At 39.5% G+C, this 18,557-nt stretch overlaps 1 protein-coding gene and 1 non-coding gene across 2 annotated transcripts; one reads left to right on the top strand and one right to left on the bottom strand.

The window, feature by feature from the left end:
• Positions 1 to 3,786: 3,786 nt before the first annotated feature.
• LOC113024922 (programmed cell death 1 ligand 1-like) lies at positions 3,787 to 7,104 on the bottom strand. Its single transcript, XM_080304012.1, has 3 exons — positions 6,886 to 7,104; positions 4,981 to 5,349; positions 3,787 to 4,879 (listed from the first exon to the last, which is right to left on the bottom strand). The coding sequence occupies exons 1-3, from the start codon at positions 6,956 to 6,958 to the stop codon at positions 4,713 to 4,715; spliced, it is 609 nt and encodes a 202-aa protein (XP_080160138.1). The 5' UTR covers positions 6,959 to 7,104; the 3' UTR covers positions 3,787 to 4,712.
• A 9,956-nt stretch (positions 7,105 to 17,060) lies between these two features.
• Positions 17,061 to 17,166, top strand: LOC113027514 (U6 spliceosomal RNA). The gene has a single exon (XR_003273075.1). It is a non-coding gene; the product is annotated as a U6 spliceosomal RNA (small nuclear RNA).
• Positions 17,167 to 18,557: the final 1,391 nt, after the last annotated feature.

Raw genomic sequence — 18,557 nt, 5'->3', positions numbered from 1 at the left:
AGAAAAGACAAGATACGGGTCTCAGGAGCAGTACAACATCCCTCTCTCTGATCTAGCTTCAGCAGAAACTGCCAGAGACTTCCTGTCCAGGCAAACATCGGGCCTGCTGTGCTATTAAAGTTCAAAGAAACAATCCAGGTACAGGTCAGTCAGATTAATCCTGTGGTCTGCACTATAAATACCTGTACATAGTTGTTTTCTTATCCTGTAAATATTCTTGATTTCTTGTATATATTCTCGTTTTGTTGTTACCTTTTCATTTTCTTCTATTTTATTAATCAGACATTTAAAATGTTCCAAATTATCTTTATGTTATAGATGTAAAAAGAAATTAAATAAAATATGCTGATGACAGTTATCTATGCATCCATCCAAATTCATTATTGATAACACATATACATGTTTTGTATTTGATTTTTTAAATTGTCCCACTTCTTTTTAGCATGTAAGGGGTGACCTACCCCCATAGACCCATCTTTTCCAGAATAATAGATAATTTTTTTGACAGCCTGGTAGAAAGAGAAACGATACTGTCCCATATACTGGCTCTCTTGATATCATAATTCAATTTCAATTTCAATTTTATTTCTATAGCACATTTAAAAGTCACAGGTACAACAAAGTGCCCCTGGGCCTAGGGCTCAGTCACTCTGGCACAGCTGGCTGCCGTCGGAGCTCACGGGCACGTCACTGCAACCCCATCTGGCTTCTGCTCCGTGGCTGCTGGGTGAGCCCTCATCTGGGACTCTCCTCAGCTCTTTCCGGGATAGTGGCGCGGCTGCCCCTCTGTTAGTCTTCCTTGGACTCTTGTACTCTGAGGGTCTCTGGATGTCTGGAGCCTGGATCTCCTCCATACCTGCTTCATGCCCTGGAGGACGGGGCTATGGCCCCCCACACCCTCTAGCAGATCATTACATGAAGGAACCTTTTGAATACAAGCGCGCTCACGCTCACAGGTGTGCACACGGATGCTCACACACACAAACTACACCTTTTTTGGCTGCTACCTCAAAGCACACTGTGCGCTGTCGATCCTACGTGCTGCACAATAATATTCCATATTATATATTATATACACATAGATTATCGTGATGATGTTGTTTATTATATCGCTCTCTTTTTTGCTTGTTTTCTCTTCTTTCTTTTTTTTCTCTCTCAACAGGTGATCCAGGTGATATATATATATGTATTTTTTTGTCCCCCCACCTCATTTTTTGTTTTGTGCCCTTTATCACTGTTCCTCTTCCCTGCTGTTTCTTTCTTTCTCCCTTTCCCTTCCACCAGCCATGTATGTCCCATATGTAACACCTGAAAATAAAATAAAAAATAGTAAATAGTAAAAAATAGTTTTATTTTACTTTTATTCTTTTTTTTTTTTTTTACCTCATAATGGTATCCTGTCAACGTCACTTTCTTAACACAATGCCTACTAATTTTAATTATTGCAACAACTTGATAATTATTGGTATTTGTACGTTGTTTTTAAGAGAAGTTATTTATTATTCAATGATACTATAAACACATACCTTGTTTTTAATGCTCACAGCTTTGCTCCATATTTAGAGTATGTGGCGCTGTATACTTGACTCACTCCACAAACAAAACGAAATGTTGGGGCAGCATCGAGGTAAATCCTCTATTGAGCTGCCATGTAACACTAATGTAAAAACAGCTGCAGCAACATTTAGTTTCAAAAAAGAAAATCACATTTGTTAAAAAACCTTTTGATAATTTTGGTTTCTAACATCACTCTTACATTAACAATATATTGTTTTACTATTTTCCTTTTCTTCTTTGTCCAGTCTTTGTTAATGCCTGATTTTGTTCACCTGATCCTTATTAATTTGCTTCTCTCTGAGCATTTGCTGTCTGTAAACTTGGTCTTTCTCTAATTGTTACATACCCCTTTTTTTTTTAATCAAAAGACTGTCAGAATCCCCCCTTTTTTCTTTTCTTATATTCGTTTTGCTTTGTCTTCAACTACATCTGAGATATTTCAATTTATTTACAATTTTTCTGTGAAGAACTCTGTTGAAAACATCTTAAATAAATCCAACCAGCACAAACCCGTCTTTTGGTATTAAAAGATTTATTTTTTTTTTTGCTAAAAAAAAAGAAAAAAAGAAGAAGCCCGGGGTCAATATTTCCAAATAAAAGGTGTGGTTACACTCATTTTTTACGTTATTGGATATGTAGGTGTTTCCCTCAAAATGCAAATGTTTTGGTATATTAGAGTAGTTAAATTGCACCACATTTAATGCTCAAGAACAGCATGTCTTTTTGTGCACCCCATCAATAAATGTAAATTTGTCTTAATTTATTTGAAATACCACAGGAGATGTTACCAGAAAATGCTGGAAACATGTTCCCAAACTTTGGTTCTTTGCTGTCCTCAACCTGAGATATTTTTGATACTAGAGCTCTGTAACATGTACTGATAACATTACCCGAAAACCTCAGTGCAACACACTTTTCTTTTTTTTTACTCTACACAGGAACTGCATTGCCCTAATTAAAATATAAATTATTGCTGATGCCTGCTTATATAGGAAAATATTTATTTTGTACACACAGACACAAATCAGTGTTTTGAGATGACCGTATCACAAACTGCCATGATCCTGTGTTAGATGGATTCTCACACCAATGGGGCAAAAATTTCTGCTGCTGCTTGAGTAATTTTATCATTTCTGTGTGTTTTGAGTTTGAGTTTCACCTTAATATCTTTCTTATTGTCGTATTTATTTGGGTGTGCTGAGTGCATTTTGAGCCTTCACAGGAGAGCACGGTCCATTACAAGAAGCTGTTAAGCAAAGTAACAGGTGGTTTCTGGCTGTATGTTGACTTTTTTTAAAGCAGACACGTCTGGATTGTGTGTGTGAGGAAAAACACTCTCTAAAGGTTTGCTTTAACGACATTAAGTGCTGCTGCAGCACGAGCCTGTGAAGGTGAGTAACTGAAGACTGAAGTCTGTTAGGAGGCACGGAAGAGAGGGAGCCCAGAGGCCAGGACGTGGACGTGGACCCAAACACAGATTTGATCATAGGAAACAGCAGTAAGGTAAACGAGGTAAACGTAGTTTAGAAACAACGAACACGAAGCAGAGGCGGCTTGTAACTAACGTGAGGTTAGCTGACGAACGGAGAAGACAGTGAGGGCTCCGACCTATAACGCCACAGTCGCTGGATTCTTGGCTCCCGTGAAGAGATGTTCATTTTCACATCGGAGTTTATTGAAGATTAATGTTGTTGTTTTTTGAGTTTTTGGTTTTTTTAAGTTTGATTCTGTCAGTTATGCCGTGCTGTGATTAAATTAGAACTGGCCTGGTGTGTAAAGTATGCCATGAACACTTTTATGCCTGAGATCATTAAAAGCGATTGAATGATTTATGAAAATATTTTTGTTCCAGCTGTTGCTTCAATTTGACCTTAACACTTAAGCTCACATCTGTGATGGGACACGAGGAGAGGATGTAAAAGTGTGTGCATATGAATGGAGCTCGCTAACTAAGCTAGCTAACATTAGCAGATCTGATGACTCCACTAAATATATATATATATTTTTTTTAAATGAATAAATAAATAAACTAAATGGCTTTTCAGGTGATAACTTCTAGACTGCAAACTGCAGTCTAGAAGTTATCACTTGGTTGGTCTAGATTTTACTCAGGTTCAGTGATGATTTCTTTGCTTTGAACTGATTCCAGCTCTGTTTAATTACAACTATTTAAATGTTGAAGATGAATTTTAACTTTTACAGCCAAGGACAACAAAAGACTAGACTGACTTACAAAAAGTGATGCAGACATTTATTAGCAGTACACAAACTCATGCTACACAATCTGTAGTGAGAGTACCAACAGGAAGAGGCGTAGACAAGACTCCCCCATCTGAAATTGGAGGTCATTCAGCTGTAATCAACCAGTAGGTCCTGCACCATTAAACAGCTTAGTAACAACTGTTGGTTTATAATCTACAGTAATACACAGTGTATTTGTTGTCAGTCAGCTCAGTGTCTGTAAGATCTAACGTAGATTAGTTTAGCATGTTCTGTCTGAGAGATTTCTAAAAAATTCAAACGTACAGCTGTGCTATCACTTCCAACATAAATGAAGACAGAAAATTAAACAGCAGTGACGTTTGCAGGGTTACTGAAGTTGGACTAGCTGGTATATAATTATGTGCTATGTGATCGCTAGCGACACAGCTATGTTAGCATAACATAAACACAGTGAAGCTGGAGGATGAACGCTAACCTTTTTCAACTAAATAAACGATAACACGAGGGTTCCCGATGGTTGGGGGAAAATGCAATCGCATGGCAGGATGCTGTAAACGGACCAAACTTCGGTCAGGAGAACAACTGAGATGATCCATCCACAATACGAGGTTAGTCATTAATAAACTGCAACAACATGGGAATAGAGAAGCTGCGAGAGAATTCAACATTAATGAATCAATGGTACAGAAGTGAAGGAAGCAAGAAAAATTACATGAATAAAGTCTGACTTATCTGACTGTTTTGTTTTGCTTATTGCGGCTTTTAATTCAGTGCACCTTGTGGTCCGAAAAATACAGTAATGAAAACCCAAAGAAAGTACTGGTGTATAAACACTGAGGATAATAAGAGGCATGTAAAAATCAAACCAAATACTGAGCGTTCAGTCAAGTCTTCAATGTCAACACTGGAAACGGCACCAGGAGGCTTGCACTTCATCCTGTTGTTGCTGCTGAGCCGTGATTCTGTTGCCTTTGAAGTTTTCTGTAAATCAATAGACCACTGACAACAACCACTGTTGTAGAAAAAACTAGCACACCAACTATCAGTCCAACAGATCCATCTGCCTCCCATCTGTCCTCTCTGTGTCCTCCTGGTGGATCTGTAGGTGAGAAATAGGTGTGAGGGACAGGAACGTGATCACTGAAGCACAGACCAGAATCAATTTCCTCTTCAAACTGCACACACTGAACTCAAACTCACCTGAAGGAACAACACTCAGGTTGATGATATTTATGGGGTCAGTCGTCAGCCAAGTTCTCTTCATTCGAGTTGTTCCTGTCCTCTGGATGATACGACACTCATATGTTCCAGCATCACTAATCGTCACATCCTTCAGCACCAATGAGACGTCTCCATCTTTCATCTGGTTATCCTGCAGGTCCACCCGGCCCTTAAAGGATGGATCCTGGTAATCTGGATGAAGTTGGTTGTCCCGGTATAAGATCACATACTCATCTCTCTTCAGGTCAGGCCTGCTCCACTCTACAACTGAGATCAGGATGTTATTGTTTGGAGCTCGACATGGCAGAGTGACGTTCAGTCCAGACTCAGCTGTGATGTTTTTCAGCTCTAAAAGAGGAAACAACACAAAGTAGAGGGGTTAGAGCAACCATTGTATAACTGCTTGCTTCTACAACAGCCAATCACAGTGAGGAGTGAGACAGACCACTGTTGGGTCAGTGTACCGTGCCTCTGAGACTGTGCTGAGACACAGCAAACTTTGTGGCAGTGGCACATAATGATGAGACATTCTGGACGAGTTGGTTACTGTGGGGTCCAGGTATCGCCTCATGCTACAGGTAATGAAACTGACACTAGCCAAAAGCAAAACTAGTGGGAAAAAAGCCAGAAAGGATGAAGAGGGAAAAATGTCCACCTTGTGGTTGCTTCATTGCCTCTCATTCTGTAACAGTCAACCGCAGCAAAACAATACCCGGTGGTGTACGTAAATTATGCATGATGAAGTGTTAAAATTTTGATAGATCAGTCCATAGCACCTTCTTCCAGTCTTCAGTAGTCTATCGGTGGTGTTTCATGCCACAGGCATGTCTCGTTTTCTTATTCTGACGACTTACCAATGGTTTCTTGTTGTAACTCGCTGTGCTTGAAGTTGGGAAGTCTGTCACATAAGCTGTTGACTCCCAGAAACTTGTCTGTTGATTTTTATTGTGGTCTGCCAGACCTCTTCCTGTCTGAGATTCCCCAGGTTCTGAGTGCCCTTTGATGGTGAAGGGAACTGTACCAACTAACACAGTGACTTTCTTTGCAAATTCACTGTAGGAAAGACTTTTAAACCTTATGATGAGTTGTCTGCCATCCATTGTTAATTGCTTTTTTCTTTCTTTTTCTATAGCAACACACAAATTTCTTCAGTACATTACTGCAGTACAACTGAGTACATTAAGGGTATGGTACCTCATTGTGTTCCAACACTGCATTTACAACCCCCTGCCCCCAGCAGACAGACCAGTTTGTAAGTAATCAAGAAAAATTGGGACACCTGTAGCAATTGGTAGCATCGACTTTGAAGGCTTGATCAATCTCTACTGTTGCAGAACAGCTTTAAGTTGTTAAGCTATTTCTTGTTCCCTGAAAAAGGCCTTTTTGTAGGATTCTGAAATAAAAATTTAAAAACTAGAAGAATTTGTGTTCTAAAACATTTTACTAGTAGTGTAAATCAGTGCATACAGATTACAGAACAAAACCATGCCATGGTACAATTAAATATGCAGTCCCCTCATTATAGGTTACTGTGTCTATTCAGTGCAGCCACTGCTGGCCTTTATTCTTTGAACAAAAAGCTTTATTCAATGGAGACTCATTCTGAAAACTACAGATGCTGCAGGCAGTAAAGTTCTTTGGTCTCTGTGGTCAGACATGGAGTCAAAACGTTACAAGGCCACAGACACCACCCAGCCTCGTGTTGCCTTAGCGTAGCGTAGCCTTGCTTTGTGTGTATAACAACCACCACCAGCCTCGTGTCAACACACAAAGAAACTCAGTCATTATGAAAATAATTCTTCAAGAAACAGTATTTATATGTAAAATGGGCGGATACTACTACTTCTATAAACCAAATGTGAATGTTTAAGAAATAACGCTCACCTGCAGAGACAAGCATGACAATGCTGAAAAACCACAAGAACCAGCGGAACAACGCAGATGACTCGGCAGCCATTCTTGTGCTTTCTAGATCAGCTGACTGTATTTTGTTTTATGAGTATGTTATTGTTTTCTGTTAATGCCACAGGCTACTTTAAAAACTAAAGGAATGCCAAAGTCACAAACCACGTTTTCAGCAGTGCGCCGCCATTACTGTTCAGGAAGAAACTTAGCTGAAAACGTCATCACATGGAATTTTTTTTTTTTTATAGACAGCACAAGTTTAGAGCTGATGTATTTCACGTGAAAGGGTGTTTTGGGTGAGAGAAATAGCAGCCCTGAGACCTAAACTATTTTTAATTTTCTCCTAACTATTTGTAATGAGTTTATATTCCTGTCTGGCCCAACTAAGCTTCCTTTATTAACTGGAAGATGTAACACAGTTGTTACTTACTTAAAATAATAAAAATCCTGAGTTTCAGGAGCTTAAATATTATTCACAGCTCACCTACTTTTCCATCCAGTTTTAAGAAACTGCATTAGCCTTGCATGTTTTCATGTTTCTTGGTGTATTCTAATAAGTTAAATAAAAAACAACCTGGCAGGGCAAAAGCTGCTGATAACAATTTGAACCTCTGTAAATGTGAATTCTTACCTTTTTTTAAAAAATGTGTAGTGTGTTAGTTTGTTCTTTATCTGAAGCTCAGGTGGTCACAACAGGAAAGTATTATCCTGATTAAGCCCGAGTCATGTTAATATATTCATTTAGTGATGGTCACAGAGCGGTCAGTTTACTGAAAATATTGTTTACAGAGATACAGAAGGTTGTTTCAAAACACTAACTGTTGCTCTGAAGAGATCTTCTTAGCTCTTCTAAATGTCACAGTGGAAAAAAACACGGAAAAACCAAAAATCTACAAGAGAATAAATCATTTGGTCATAAAATAAAGCTCATAAAATCAAGACTATAGAACTTGACTACATGCTGAAGTGGCTATTCAGCCATCTGATTCATGTTACAGCAGCTCATGAGTGAATGAACATGGTGCAATAAAAGTACTTTTAAAACTATATTTTTCCAAAAACTTGCATTTACTTGAGTGCAGTTAGGGGTTGGAATGGTGTGCAGTGGTTTTTGGAGTGTAATCATGGGGTTAGAGTGAGCAGTAATTTTACTAGTGCTCCACACTGTGCTACAACCGCTCTGTCCCCTTGTTTCTTAACTGAACCTTTAGTCTGCCTGGCTCTTGAACAACAAAGTATTTTAAAAATGTCGCAAGTTTATGTGGTGATATTCTCATGCATGAGGCAACTACGAAAACAGCAAATAAATAGACATCTGCGTCTTTTCTCCGGAAATGAACATTTTGATCCAATATAGGTAATTCATCAAGATGGCTGGAGAGAGTTTGTAGTTATATACAGTCTGTATAAATTTGGTTAATTTAACAAACATTTGTAGGGAGATGGTTGTTACTGTGAATTTACAGCAGTTACAGTGATTAGTAATAAACAGAGCCAGTGAGATTGAGTCGAGCTTGAGTAGATTTAAGAAAGTGAGTGACCTACGTGTGTCAGTTGGTTTGTGGTGTGGTTTTGATTTTTTCGGTGAGTTAGAATTTTTTGGTTTTAAAGCCAAGTTAAGAATATTCATAGTTTAATTTCCAAAACTTGCATGTGATCTTCAGTCTGTAGCAGATCTACTGACTATCACCTAGCAGCTGGAGCACTCTCAAATGGAGCTCAGTCCACTACTGCCACCTGTGGCCAGGTGCCATATCTCACGACCAGATTAACTTGAGACACACATCTGTACCTGGTTCTATCACCACATTGAGTAGAGGCTGAGTGGCTGCACTTGCATCTGGCATGTGAGTGAAGTTGGCCCCCCACCTTCGTCAAATCTAACAAAAGTGGTATCAAACGTTTGTGCTACGTTTGTGCTGCAAAATTTTTCGTTTGGGGGCCAACTTCACTCACATAAATCATGTGCATTCAAATCTACCCACAAGCATGTTGAAAGATGCAATGCCAGCAATGTGGATTGTCAAGAATTAAACCAATCATTAAGCAAAGACAACAGCGATCATTTCTTCTGTTTATTTAGCATGCATAACATTTGTAGTAGCCTTCTGTACAGTCCACGTACACTGTGTGGTATCACTTTCCGTAGCTGTTGCATTCAATCTGAAAGAAAAATTAGATTGTCAGAGTCATTCGTCTAAAGTCAGGCTGTTGAGTGAAGGAACTAAACATATCTGAATGTGCAGGCACTGCAGATTTCTGTGCAAAAGTCTTATCTGTGGATTGCTCGATGTTTTCATGTGTCCTTTAGGTGCTCCGTGTGTTTAAAGTGCAAAGGCATGCAGGTCACCTGAACTATAAGTTTTCTGTTGGTGCATCAAAGTGACATTTTACCCAGTGATGTTGAAGTAAACCATTTAAGGTGCTTCAGTCTTAGGTATTGATTTGGTTATCTTACCCACTGATCTGTTTCTGCACCCGAGCTTCTCTCACCACAGGCATGACAACTTTTTGTGGACCCCTGCCAAACTGATGTCATTAAACATTAGTCCATAATTAATGCAGCATTTTTTCGCCCCACCATTGTCAAATAGGCACAAACATTACACCGTCATTCCCTTCCAATAAGGTGATTTGGAAAAAGTTTACATACCTCACTTTCCAACTCTTTCCCAGGGGCCAAGTCAACATTCTCAGAAAATAACTTCACCATCTCCTTAGTCATCATCTTCTGGGTCACAGCAAGACTGCACCGGCGATTTCCCCTAACAGGAAGGTGGTGACACTGGTGGTGCTGATGGCCCCTCACAAGGAGCAAACAGTTCCTTCAGTTTTGCTTGGACCCTCTCTTTAGGCTGGAAGTAGTGTGTCAATTGGTCTGTGTTAATCTTGAGAGTCCTCTTTCCCTTCTCTGACACCAAGTTTTGCCCTCCGGCTTCATAATTTTAAAGGGTCCCAGCATATCCAAATCCAGTTTGCCACCTTTCCTCTCTTCTTGCCTTATATCCTCCTCTCCCCTTTTTGTTTCTCTCCTGTGGATATTTTTTTGGCTGCTTTTGGCATTTTTGGTCACTTCAGCATACACCACCTCCTGAGATTTTAGGCCCTCACAAACTTCACTGAAATGATCATACAGACGCTTTCTTCTGTAATCTGCCAAAATAGAAGGACACCGAGTAACTGAAACTGGATTAAAACATTTTCCCTCAAGTGCATTATAGCATTTTACCTGCATTCCTTTGGGATCTCCAATGGATACCTTGCCTCCCTGCCGAACATGAGGAAAAGGGGGCTTTATTTTGTAGTCACCTGCTTTCTTGTTCTGAGCCCGAACATAGTCAACTGCAGAAATTTGTCCCAGCTCTTTGAGTGGTCAGTCACCAGTTTATTGAGGGATCTGAAATTTGGTAGCATGAAAAAGAAAAATATACTCAATATGCAGTTTTGTGACGTAGTTACAACATTAAATATAAAGGGCAGTACTTAACCTCTGGCTTGTGCCATTTAATTTTTCCACAAGGCCATTTGTTTGGGGATGACATGCTGAGCAGAGGCTTCTTTTGATGCCCAGAGTTTCACACAGGTCATAGATGACCTTGAAAAGTTGATCACATTAGTCATCACAGCTGAAATTACATATTTGCTTTATTTATTAATGTTGTACCTTGTGGGAAAACTCTGAGCCCTGGTCTGTTAGCAGTCTTTTAGGTGCACCTAATTTGTAAAAGAGATCAAGAATACACCGGTGCCCTCATCTGCTGTTTTACTTTTTAGTGGGTAGGACTCTGTCCATTTGGTGAAATAATCAATCATGACACAAATGTATTGATTACCGCCATTTGTTAAGGTTAGTTTACCAACAAGATCCATTCCAGTGAGCTCAAAGGGCTCTGTGAATTATGAGGAAAAAAGACAAGTGTGTTATATTATGTTTGAAGTATTTGAATAGTATCAACTATTCTGTCTGCATTACTGTAACAACTATTGGAATGTATAATTTTTTCCCTTCCCATATGGAAAAGAAATAGAAAAAACTTGCATCAGATGTGGCCTACTTCATATAGTGAATCATATAAGGCTTACATGATTTACTCATGAAAGTGGCCACTTTCATATATTGTTTTAGGAAGTATCCAAAACATACAAGTTTCATTTATATAATTTTTCTAGGGATCTTATATCTTTTTTCACTCTTGTATGCTTTTCATACAAGTTTCACAAAAGACAGATACAAACTTTATAAGATTTATATACATCCTTTCCATATGGGATGATATTGCCCTGGTTATATTGGCATTGTGGACACTGAGCAACCTAGTGACAAATAGAGTAACATTAAATTCTTAAAAACAGTCTAAATTTCTCCTTGCTTTTCATAATAATCAGCACAATGACTTATAGCTGTAGATAATATGTGTTTGTCAAAACCAACAGAGTACAAACAAAGAAAAGCACAGTAAAACACACACCTTTGTTCATGCTCATCTTGAAGAACTGTACTCACACATTTTTGAATGTCCCCTTCCATGCCAGGGAAGTAATAGTGTGCCATGATAGTCTGAGTCTTCTTCCAGCCACAGTGTCCACCAAAGTGGCTGTAATGAAATATCCTTAAGCATTTCATTTGCCTCTTTGGCAGAGCAGACCACTTTCACCAAGTGCTCAGTTTTAGTTTTCTTTCCATCAAGATTAAACGTGTAAAAGCGGGAAAAAAAAACCAAAACAAATGAACACATGAAAGCAGAATAGTACACTCTGATAGTTTACATGAAATAATCAATTGTACTCATCATTTTTCCTGAAGGTCTCAACTCTTCTCTTAATTGTACATCTTTCTCTGCTTCTTGACCCTTCAGCAGTTGTGGAGTTTGAACTCCAGAAGCTCCCTCACAAGTTTGGGCTCCATTTCCCCCACCTACGCCTGTCCATGTATCTATTACACCTGATAACTTACCTACTCCACTGTACCACAAACACACAGAGTCAGAAAGAAAAGAAAGCAAACCAACTGAAACACCCCAGTCACTCACTTTCTTAAATCCACTCACTTTCACAAGCGCTTCTCAATCACCACCCTGGCTATAATTGCTTTCTAACCACTGTAAATTCACTGTAACTACTCTCTCCTCATAAACCCCCAAAGGTTTGTTTTACTCACCAAGCTTATATAGACTGTGTATAACTACCAATTCTCTCCAGCTGTGCTTATCAATTACCTATACTGGCTACTGGTGTTCCTAGCAAACACTACACGATTCTCCAAGGTGAGTTACACAGATGGAATATACAAAGTCCCTACCCTGTTATTTCAGTTAAAATGTGCAGAGAAAAGACTTACCTGGATGATTGAGTATGCATCAAGACATTCTTTTATTAATATTTATTAATATTAATATTTTATTATTATATTATATTATTATAATATTTTTATTTTTAATGTAAATGAGAGCGGCACAAACAGGGGGGGAGTTGACCTCTGATGACATCTAGAAATTTGTATTAATATCTTTAAAATGAATGCAGCACAAACGAAATTTTTTGCAGCACAAACATTTGATACCATTTTTATTTGATTGAAGAAGATTGGGGGGGGGGGGGGGGGGCAACTTCACTCACATGTTAATCTGGTTGTATGTTCCCTCTAATTTTTCATGTGTCCCTGAGCGGTCCCTTGGACCTCTGTGAGCAGACGCAGACAGACAGCAGACGTGTGCACTGTGGTCACGCCAGCGTCGAATCCATCCAAGTTACATGGTTTATTAAAATAATCAAATTACAGCATTTACATTTAATTAACTGCTTTAGCCCACTTACAATGGAAATTTGAAAAAATCTTGTTCATGACCTGTGTAGGATGTTAACACTATTGGAAGTAAAAATAACTTGAACTCCAATTTTGAAAGCACAACTTTCTTTCTTTTTTTTCTTTCTTTCTTTTTTTTATAAAGCTCTGACTGGTATTATGAGTCTGTGGTCTGGGAGAGAGTCCTGTAACTCTGTCTATAAAATACAGTATAAAATGACCAGTGCTGGGCAATTAATTATATAGTTACTTCTTCAAAAAAGTTACTGAGTTTTGCAAACAACGTTTTTTTGCAGCTGTTTACCTAAAAATGCAGCCAAGGCGTTTTTTAAATAAACATTTCAAACTATTTACAGAACAATCAGCTGTTCTGCATCAAATTTGATGCCACAGAAATTATTTGTGACACTCCAAAAAATCATTTCTGTCCACTATGAGATAAAGGAGAACAACAGCCTGATACCTGCAGGCCTGGCAACAGGAGATGTATCACTCCTGTAACACCTGTAACATTCAGCAGTCGCCTCATTGTTCTGACACACACAACAAAACTATTGACTACACTACACACTAACTACACAACAAAACACACTAACTACGCAAGATTAGCGCTAAACGTCGCAAATCTCTCACATCTCAAAACACCGCCGTCACTCGTAAAACTTCCCCCTCCCTAAACAACTAAATGCTATGTTGCCATATCATTTTTTTGATTGGTCGACATGGTACATTTTTCGGTCAATAGGAAAGGGTGGTTTTGGTTTTCTTTTTGCTCACAGGCTTTCGAGCGTTTTCCTTATAAAACGCCGTTTCTTCCCGCAGTAAATATAAACAACGACAGTATTCAGGAAGAAAACCAAACATTACATATAATTTTATCATAACTCTGGTTTTACGTGGCCTATCAACACAATTTAAAAACTGGTATAAAGTCCACACTTTTTCCGTCACAAAAAGCCAGTGTATATAATGATGTGAAATATGTGATCGCTAGCGACTCAGCTATGTTAGCATAATATAAACAGCTGGAGGATGAACACTAACTTTTATCCACTCCATGGCTACTCTTCGCCTGTCTGTTAGTCTCCCTTCGGTGGTAACTAGGGTCTGCATTAAATCTTTGCTTTTTCCATGTGAGATTTTGGATTCCGTTTGATTTTTGTTTGTGCAATTAGTGATCAGCATTCGGCAAGGTAGTCTGTTGCCTGCCTGTCCTCTTGCTTGATTGCCTCTCTCCCTTGGATTCCCTCCAAAGACACCTCTTCCCCTCTAAGCTCTACGGTCCTGCTCTGCCTGTAAGCCTCGGCAATTAATGCAGTCTAGCTGTCTCGCTCCGGGTAACCTGAAGCTGTGTCCAAATTCATGGGCTGCATCCTCCTGAGGACCCGGCCTTCGCGGTCTACGTGAGTCGGGTCCTCAGAAGGTCGGGTAGGCCGGAAGTAAACGGCTGGGGAAATTGGACGGTCTAGCCGTCTGATTAGCGTCACCGCTGTCTCGGTGGAGTTTAATAAACTCGGCCATCTGCTCCTTGCTTTCTAAAATATAACAGGACACTGGCGTAAATTCTCGAACGTCTCACACTTCTGTTTAATCATTTTTCTGTTTGACTTTTATTGAGCGGTGTAAAAGCCAAGGAGGAACCCACCCGGGGGATTAATAAAGTTTTATTTTATCTAATCTAATCTAATAACTTTAATCTCAGCCAAACCGATTTACTCACGAACAAATAAAACACTGAAAAAACCCAAACAATAACATTTTTAGGTTGTCTAAGTGACTTATATATTATGTTTAACCTGAGTAGCGAAAGGCCGCGGTGATCTGAAAATGATGTGCTGGGAGTTGTGCCATTCTCGGCGGCTTCAGTGACCCTCGAGCTCTCGGCTAGCTATCGAGCTGGTGGGTAGCAGACGTCTCCGAAAACGTCGAAGCGCTTTTGCAAATATGCAATATCTTGATAAATCAAGCAGATATTTGAAGTTTACACACCCACATTCTCGCCTGAAAATATGTTAAAAGTTTATTTTGTGACCCAGAAAGATTAATAAGAGTAATTTTAAAACTTGGTAGAAAACTGGAGTTTGTCTGTACACTCTGTGATCCGTGACATAGTCATTAATATACTGCTGCATGAGCTGGGCTGTTGTAGCATCGTAAGGTTTTAAAAACTAAGCTTTAAAATGAATAGCGGTAATAAAAACGGAGAGAGGCCGACGGAGATCACTGCCTTTTTTTAGGGGTTTGTTCAGATTAAATACTGCAAGATACAAAGAATTAAAAAATGTTAAAAACACAACACCCTTAATAAACACAGAGTAGTTTCGACCCGGAAGCAGGTACGTCATCACCTGCCGGAGCAGGGGTTTGAATTTGATTTTGGATTTAACAGGATGCCAGTGAAGAGAGTGGCTTTCTAGTCCCTGTCAGTACTCTTGCTGCAGCATTTTGGATTAACTGAAGGCTTTTCAGGGAGTTTTTAGACCATCCTGATAATAATGAATTACAGTAGTTCAGCCTAGAAGTAATAAATGCATGAACTAGTTTTTCAGCTTCACTCTGAGACAGGATATTTCTAATTTTAGAGATATCATCATCATCATCATCTTCTTCTTCTTCTTCTTCTTCTTCTTCTTCTTCTTCATCATCATCTTTATTTATAAAACACTTTAAAACAACCACAGCATATGCAAAGTGCTGTACATTGGAATATAATAATAAAATTACATAAAATATAATTAAAAGCCAAATAAAGTTTAAAAAAAAAAAGGTCAAATAAATAATTAGTTAGCTTGTCTTGCATTTAAATTAGTTGTTAACTAGGTCTCCCTGAGGTCAGAAGCCAAAGAATAAAAATGGGTTTTAACACGTGTTTTAAAAGCGGACAGTGAAGGGGCCTTTCTAATGTGCAAGGGCAAGTTATTCCATAATTTAGGAGCAAGGATAGAAAAGGCCCTGTCCCCTCTGAGCTTCCTCCTGGATCTCAGTCCTTCCAGGAGCAACTGGTCAGCTGACCTACGAGACTGACAGGGTGTGTAAGGATGAAGAAGCTCAGAGAGGTAAGGCCGGGCCAAGATTGTTAAAGCGTTTAAAAACAAACATAAGAATTTTAAAATGTTTGTACACAGGCAGCCAGTCCAGTGAGGCAAGCACAGGGGTTATATGCTCTCTCTTATGCTCTTTTTTATGTTGTGCAATTGAAAAAAGCAGTCCTACATATTTATTTAATATGTGCATTGAAGGACATATCCTGGTCAGAAATTACTCCAAGGTTCCTCACAGTGTTACTGGAGGCCAAGGTAATGCCATCCAGAGTAAGAATCTGGTTAGATACCATATTTTTGAGATTTTCATGGCCGAGTACAATAAACTCAGTTTGATCACCGTTAAGAAGCAGAAAATTAGAGGTCCTCCAGGTCTTTGTCTTTAGACATTCCTGAAGTTTAACTAACTGGTGTGTGTTATCTGGCTTCATGGATAGATAGAGCTGGGTGTCATCTGCATAGCAGTGAAAATGTATGCTATGCCTTCTGATGATACCGCCTATGGGAAGCATATATAATATAAATTGAAGGAAGAAGAATGCCTTGGTGTTATTCAAAAAAAACAAAACAGAAAAGAACATAACAGCTGTCTTGAACTAACGTTAGTGTAGAGACGTCCCTAATAGAGCTAATAGATGAGGGGCTGCTGGAGGTCACACATTAGCTGGACCAACCTGGAGAGTCACCAAAGCCAAGGAGGTCATACACAATGAACATAATCAACTTTTTGGGATAATTGAAAGTGGTTTTAAAATGGGAGCTGTTTCAGAGGCAGTCAGCAGCAGAATGATAAGCAGAATGAGTCCAGGTCCTGCTGGGATTCAGAAAAACCTCCGGATCTGAGTCCTGATGCAAGATCCAGACCCTGTGGAGGTCTTTCTGTTTGAGTGCAGCAGGGCCGGGTTTCTCTCTCCTCCCCCCTCCTGATGGTGTCTCTCTCCCAGCCTGCAGGGCGGGTGAAGGTCAGTCGGGGGTGGGAGGGTTGTTGAGTCGGCTTTTGTTCTGCTGCCTTCAGCCGTCCAATCAGCAGCGTGTGAGTACAACCGATTTGTGTATATTACCCACAATGCCTCCGTGTGTCTCACGGGCTCAAAGTGAAAGCAGAGAATGAGGAACAGACTCAGACTGCCGCTCTCTGAGCCTCTGTGTCTTCTTACAGATGTATAACCGACCCAGCAGCACCGAGACGTGTTTCTGCTGCAGTTTCCCATCAGTTTAAACGCAGTTTAAGCCTCTTCCCACTGTAACCGTGACTCAGACAGCTTCCGTGACGGAGGGCTTTAAATAGCTCCCGGGTCCTTGGAGCTGTCGTGTTACTTCGGTAGCACATATACTAAAATTGGAACGATACAGAGAAGATTAGCATGGCCCCTGCGCAAGGATGACACGCAAATTCGTGAAGCGTTCCTCATTTTCCCTTTTAAAAACACGCACAAAATCTGTGTTTAATCATTCTTTAGCTGATTGACAGTAGAGTTAAATCAAGAAGGAAGTGCCTCTGACTCCGCCCCCTGGTGGTAGAGAGTCTAATTAGTGTGTGTTATCTGGCTTCATGGATCGATAAAGTTGGGTGTTATCTGCAGATCAGTGAAAATGTATTCTGTACCTTCTAATGATACTGCCTAAGGGAAGTTTGTGTAAGGCAAAAATTAAAAACATCACAGGAGGCGCCGCTGGAGGTCACACATTAGCTGGACCAACCTGGAGAGTCAGCACTTGCTCCTTTTGTTGGACGTTTTAAGCTCATAATGGATGTCATATTGACGAATGGAGGCCATTCTGAGAGTTCACGTGTTTGTCCTGCTACAGCCCTTAATGTGAGATTTTTCACATTAAGGGCTGTAGCAGGACAAACACGTGTTGGTGTTGGAGTCAGACACAATATTAAAATATGTCATTCTTTATGTTAAATTTGATACAAGTATATACATTCATTCTTCTGTATTTACTGTCATTAAAACACACAGTTGACCTGAGTTGTACTTCAACTTGGGCAGGACTTTCATTTTGAAGGAAATCCCCTCCATCACCACCACCACCCTACCTGTGGATGGACAGAGATTATGACCAGAGATACTGTGAGTGTTACCCAAACAGAGAAAATCTGATTTTCATACATTTAAAGATTTTCAAGACTCGCTGAATCCAAATATACGCAGAGATGAAGTTTGTTTCCTCTGCTGTCTGAGTCAAAATGAATGACATGAGTGTTGAGATGAATTCCTCAGCAGGCTGCAGTGGCCCTGAGGAGTAAAACTGGGGGGTGTTTTTCCACAACCATCTATGGATTACCTTATATTTTAATTACCTTTCAAAGTAAATTCCACAGAAGAAAATAAAGATAAAAAAAAGAGAAGTGGCTCCTGTGTGCGCCAGACTCCATTCAATATTTATATAAATTACTGTGTCCTTGGTTTCCAACCAAGAAAGTGAGTTTTATAGCAACTCCAAAGTTGTGCTTGAATTATGCAGGGAGGTTTAATAAATTCAACAATGGATGTTGGTTACAGAGAATTTCTCCTCAGCAGAGCTGTGCAGCCCTCATGTAGCATCCCAACCGAAAAACTCAAATAAAAAAACAAAAACATGAAGGTCAAGTATTCCCCACAGTGTGAGCCGATTTTCTCAGCAGGATGTGTACCTCTGCTTAGAATAATGTTCGAAGCCGTATTTCACAAATGTACAAGTTTGTCTTTTGTGAATTAAGCATGTTAATCTGCAATAATAAAGGTGTTTTTTCTGACCTACATTTCAAACTTAAAACCATCATTTTAACCGTTCAGTTCTCCAAACTTTAGTGAAGCTGG

This window comes from Astatotilapia calliptera, chromosome 7 (genome assembly GCF_964374335.1).
Source record: "Astatotilapia calliptera chromosome 7, fAstCal68.1, whole genome shotgun sequence".
Lineage (NCBI taxonomy): Eukaryota > Metazoa > Chordata > Actinopteri > Cichliformes > Cichlidae > Astatotilapia > Astatotilapia calliptera.
Note: the sequence above shows the minus strand (reverse complement) of the source record. Positions and strands in the feature narration are given on the sequence as shown.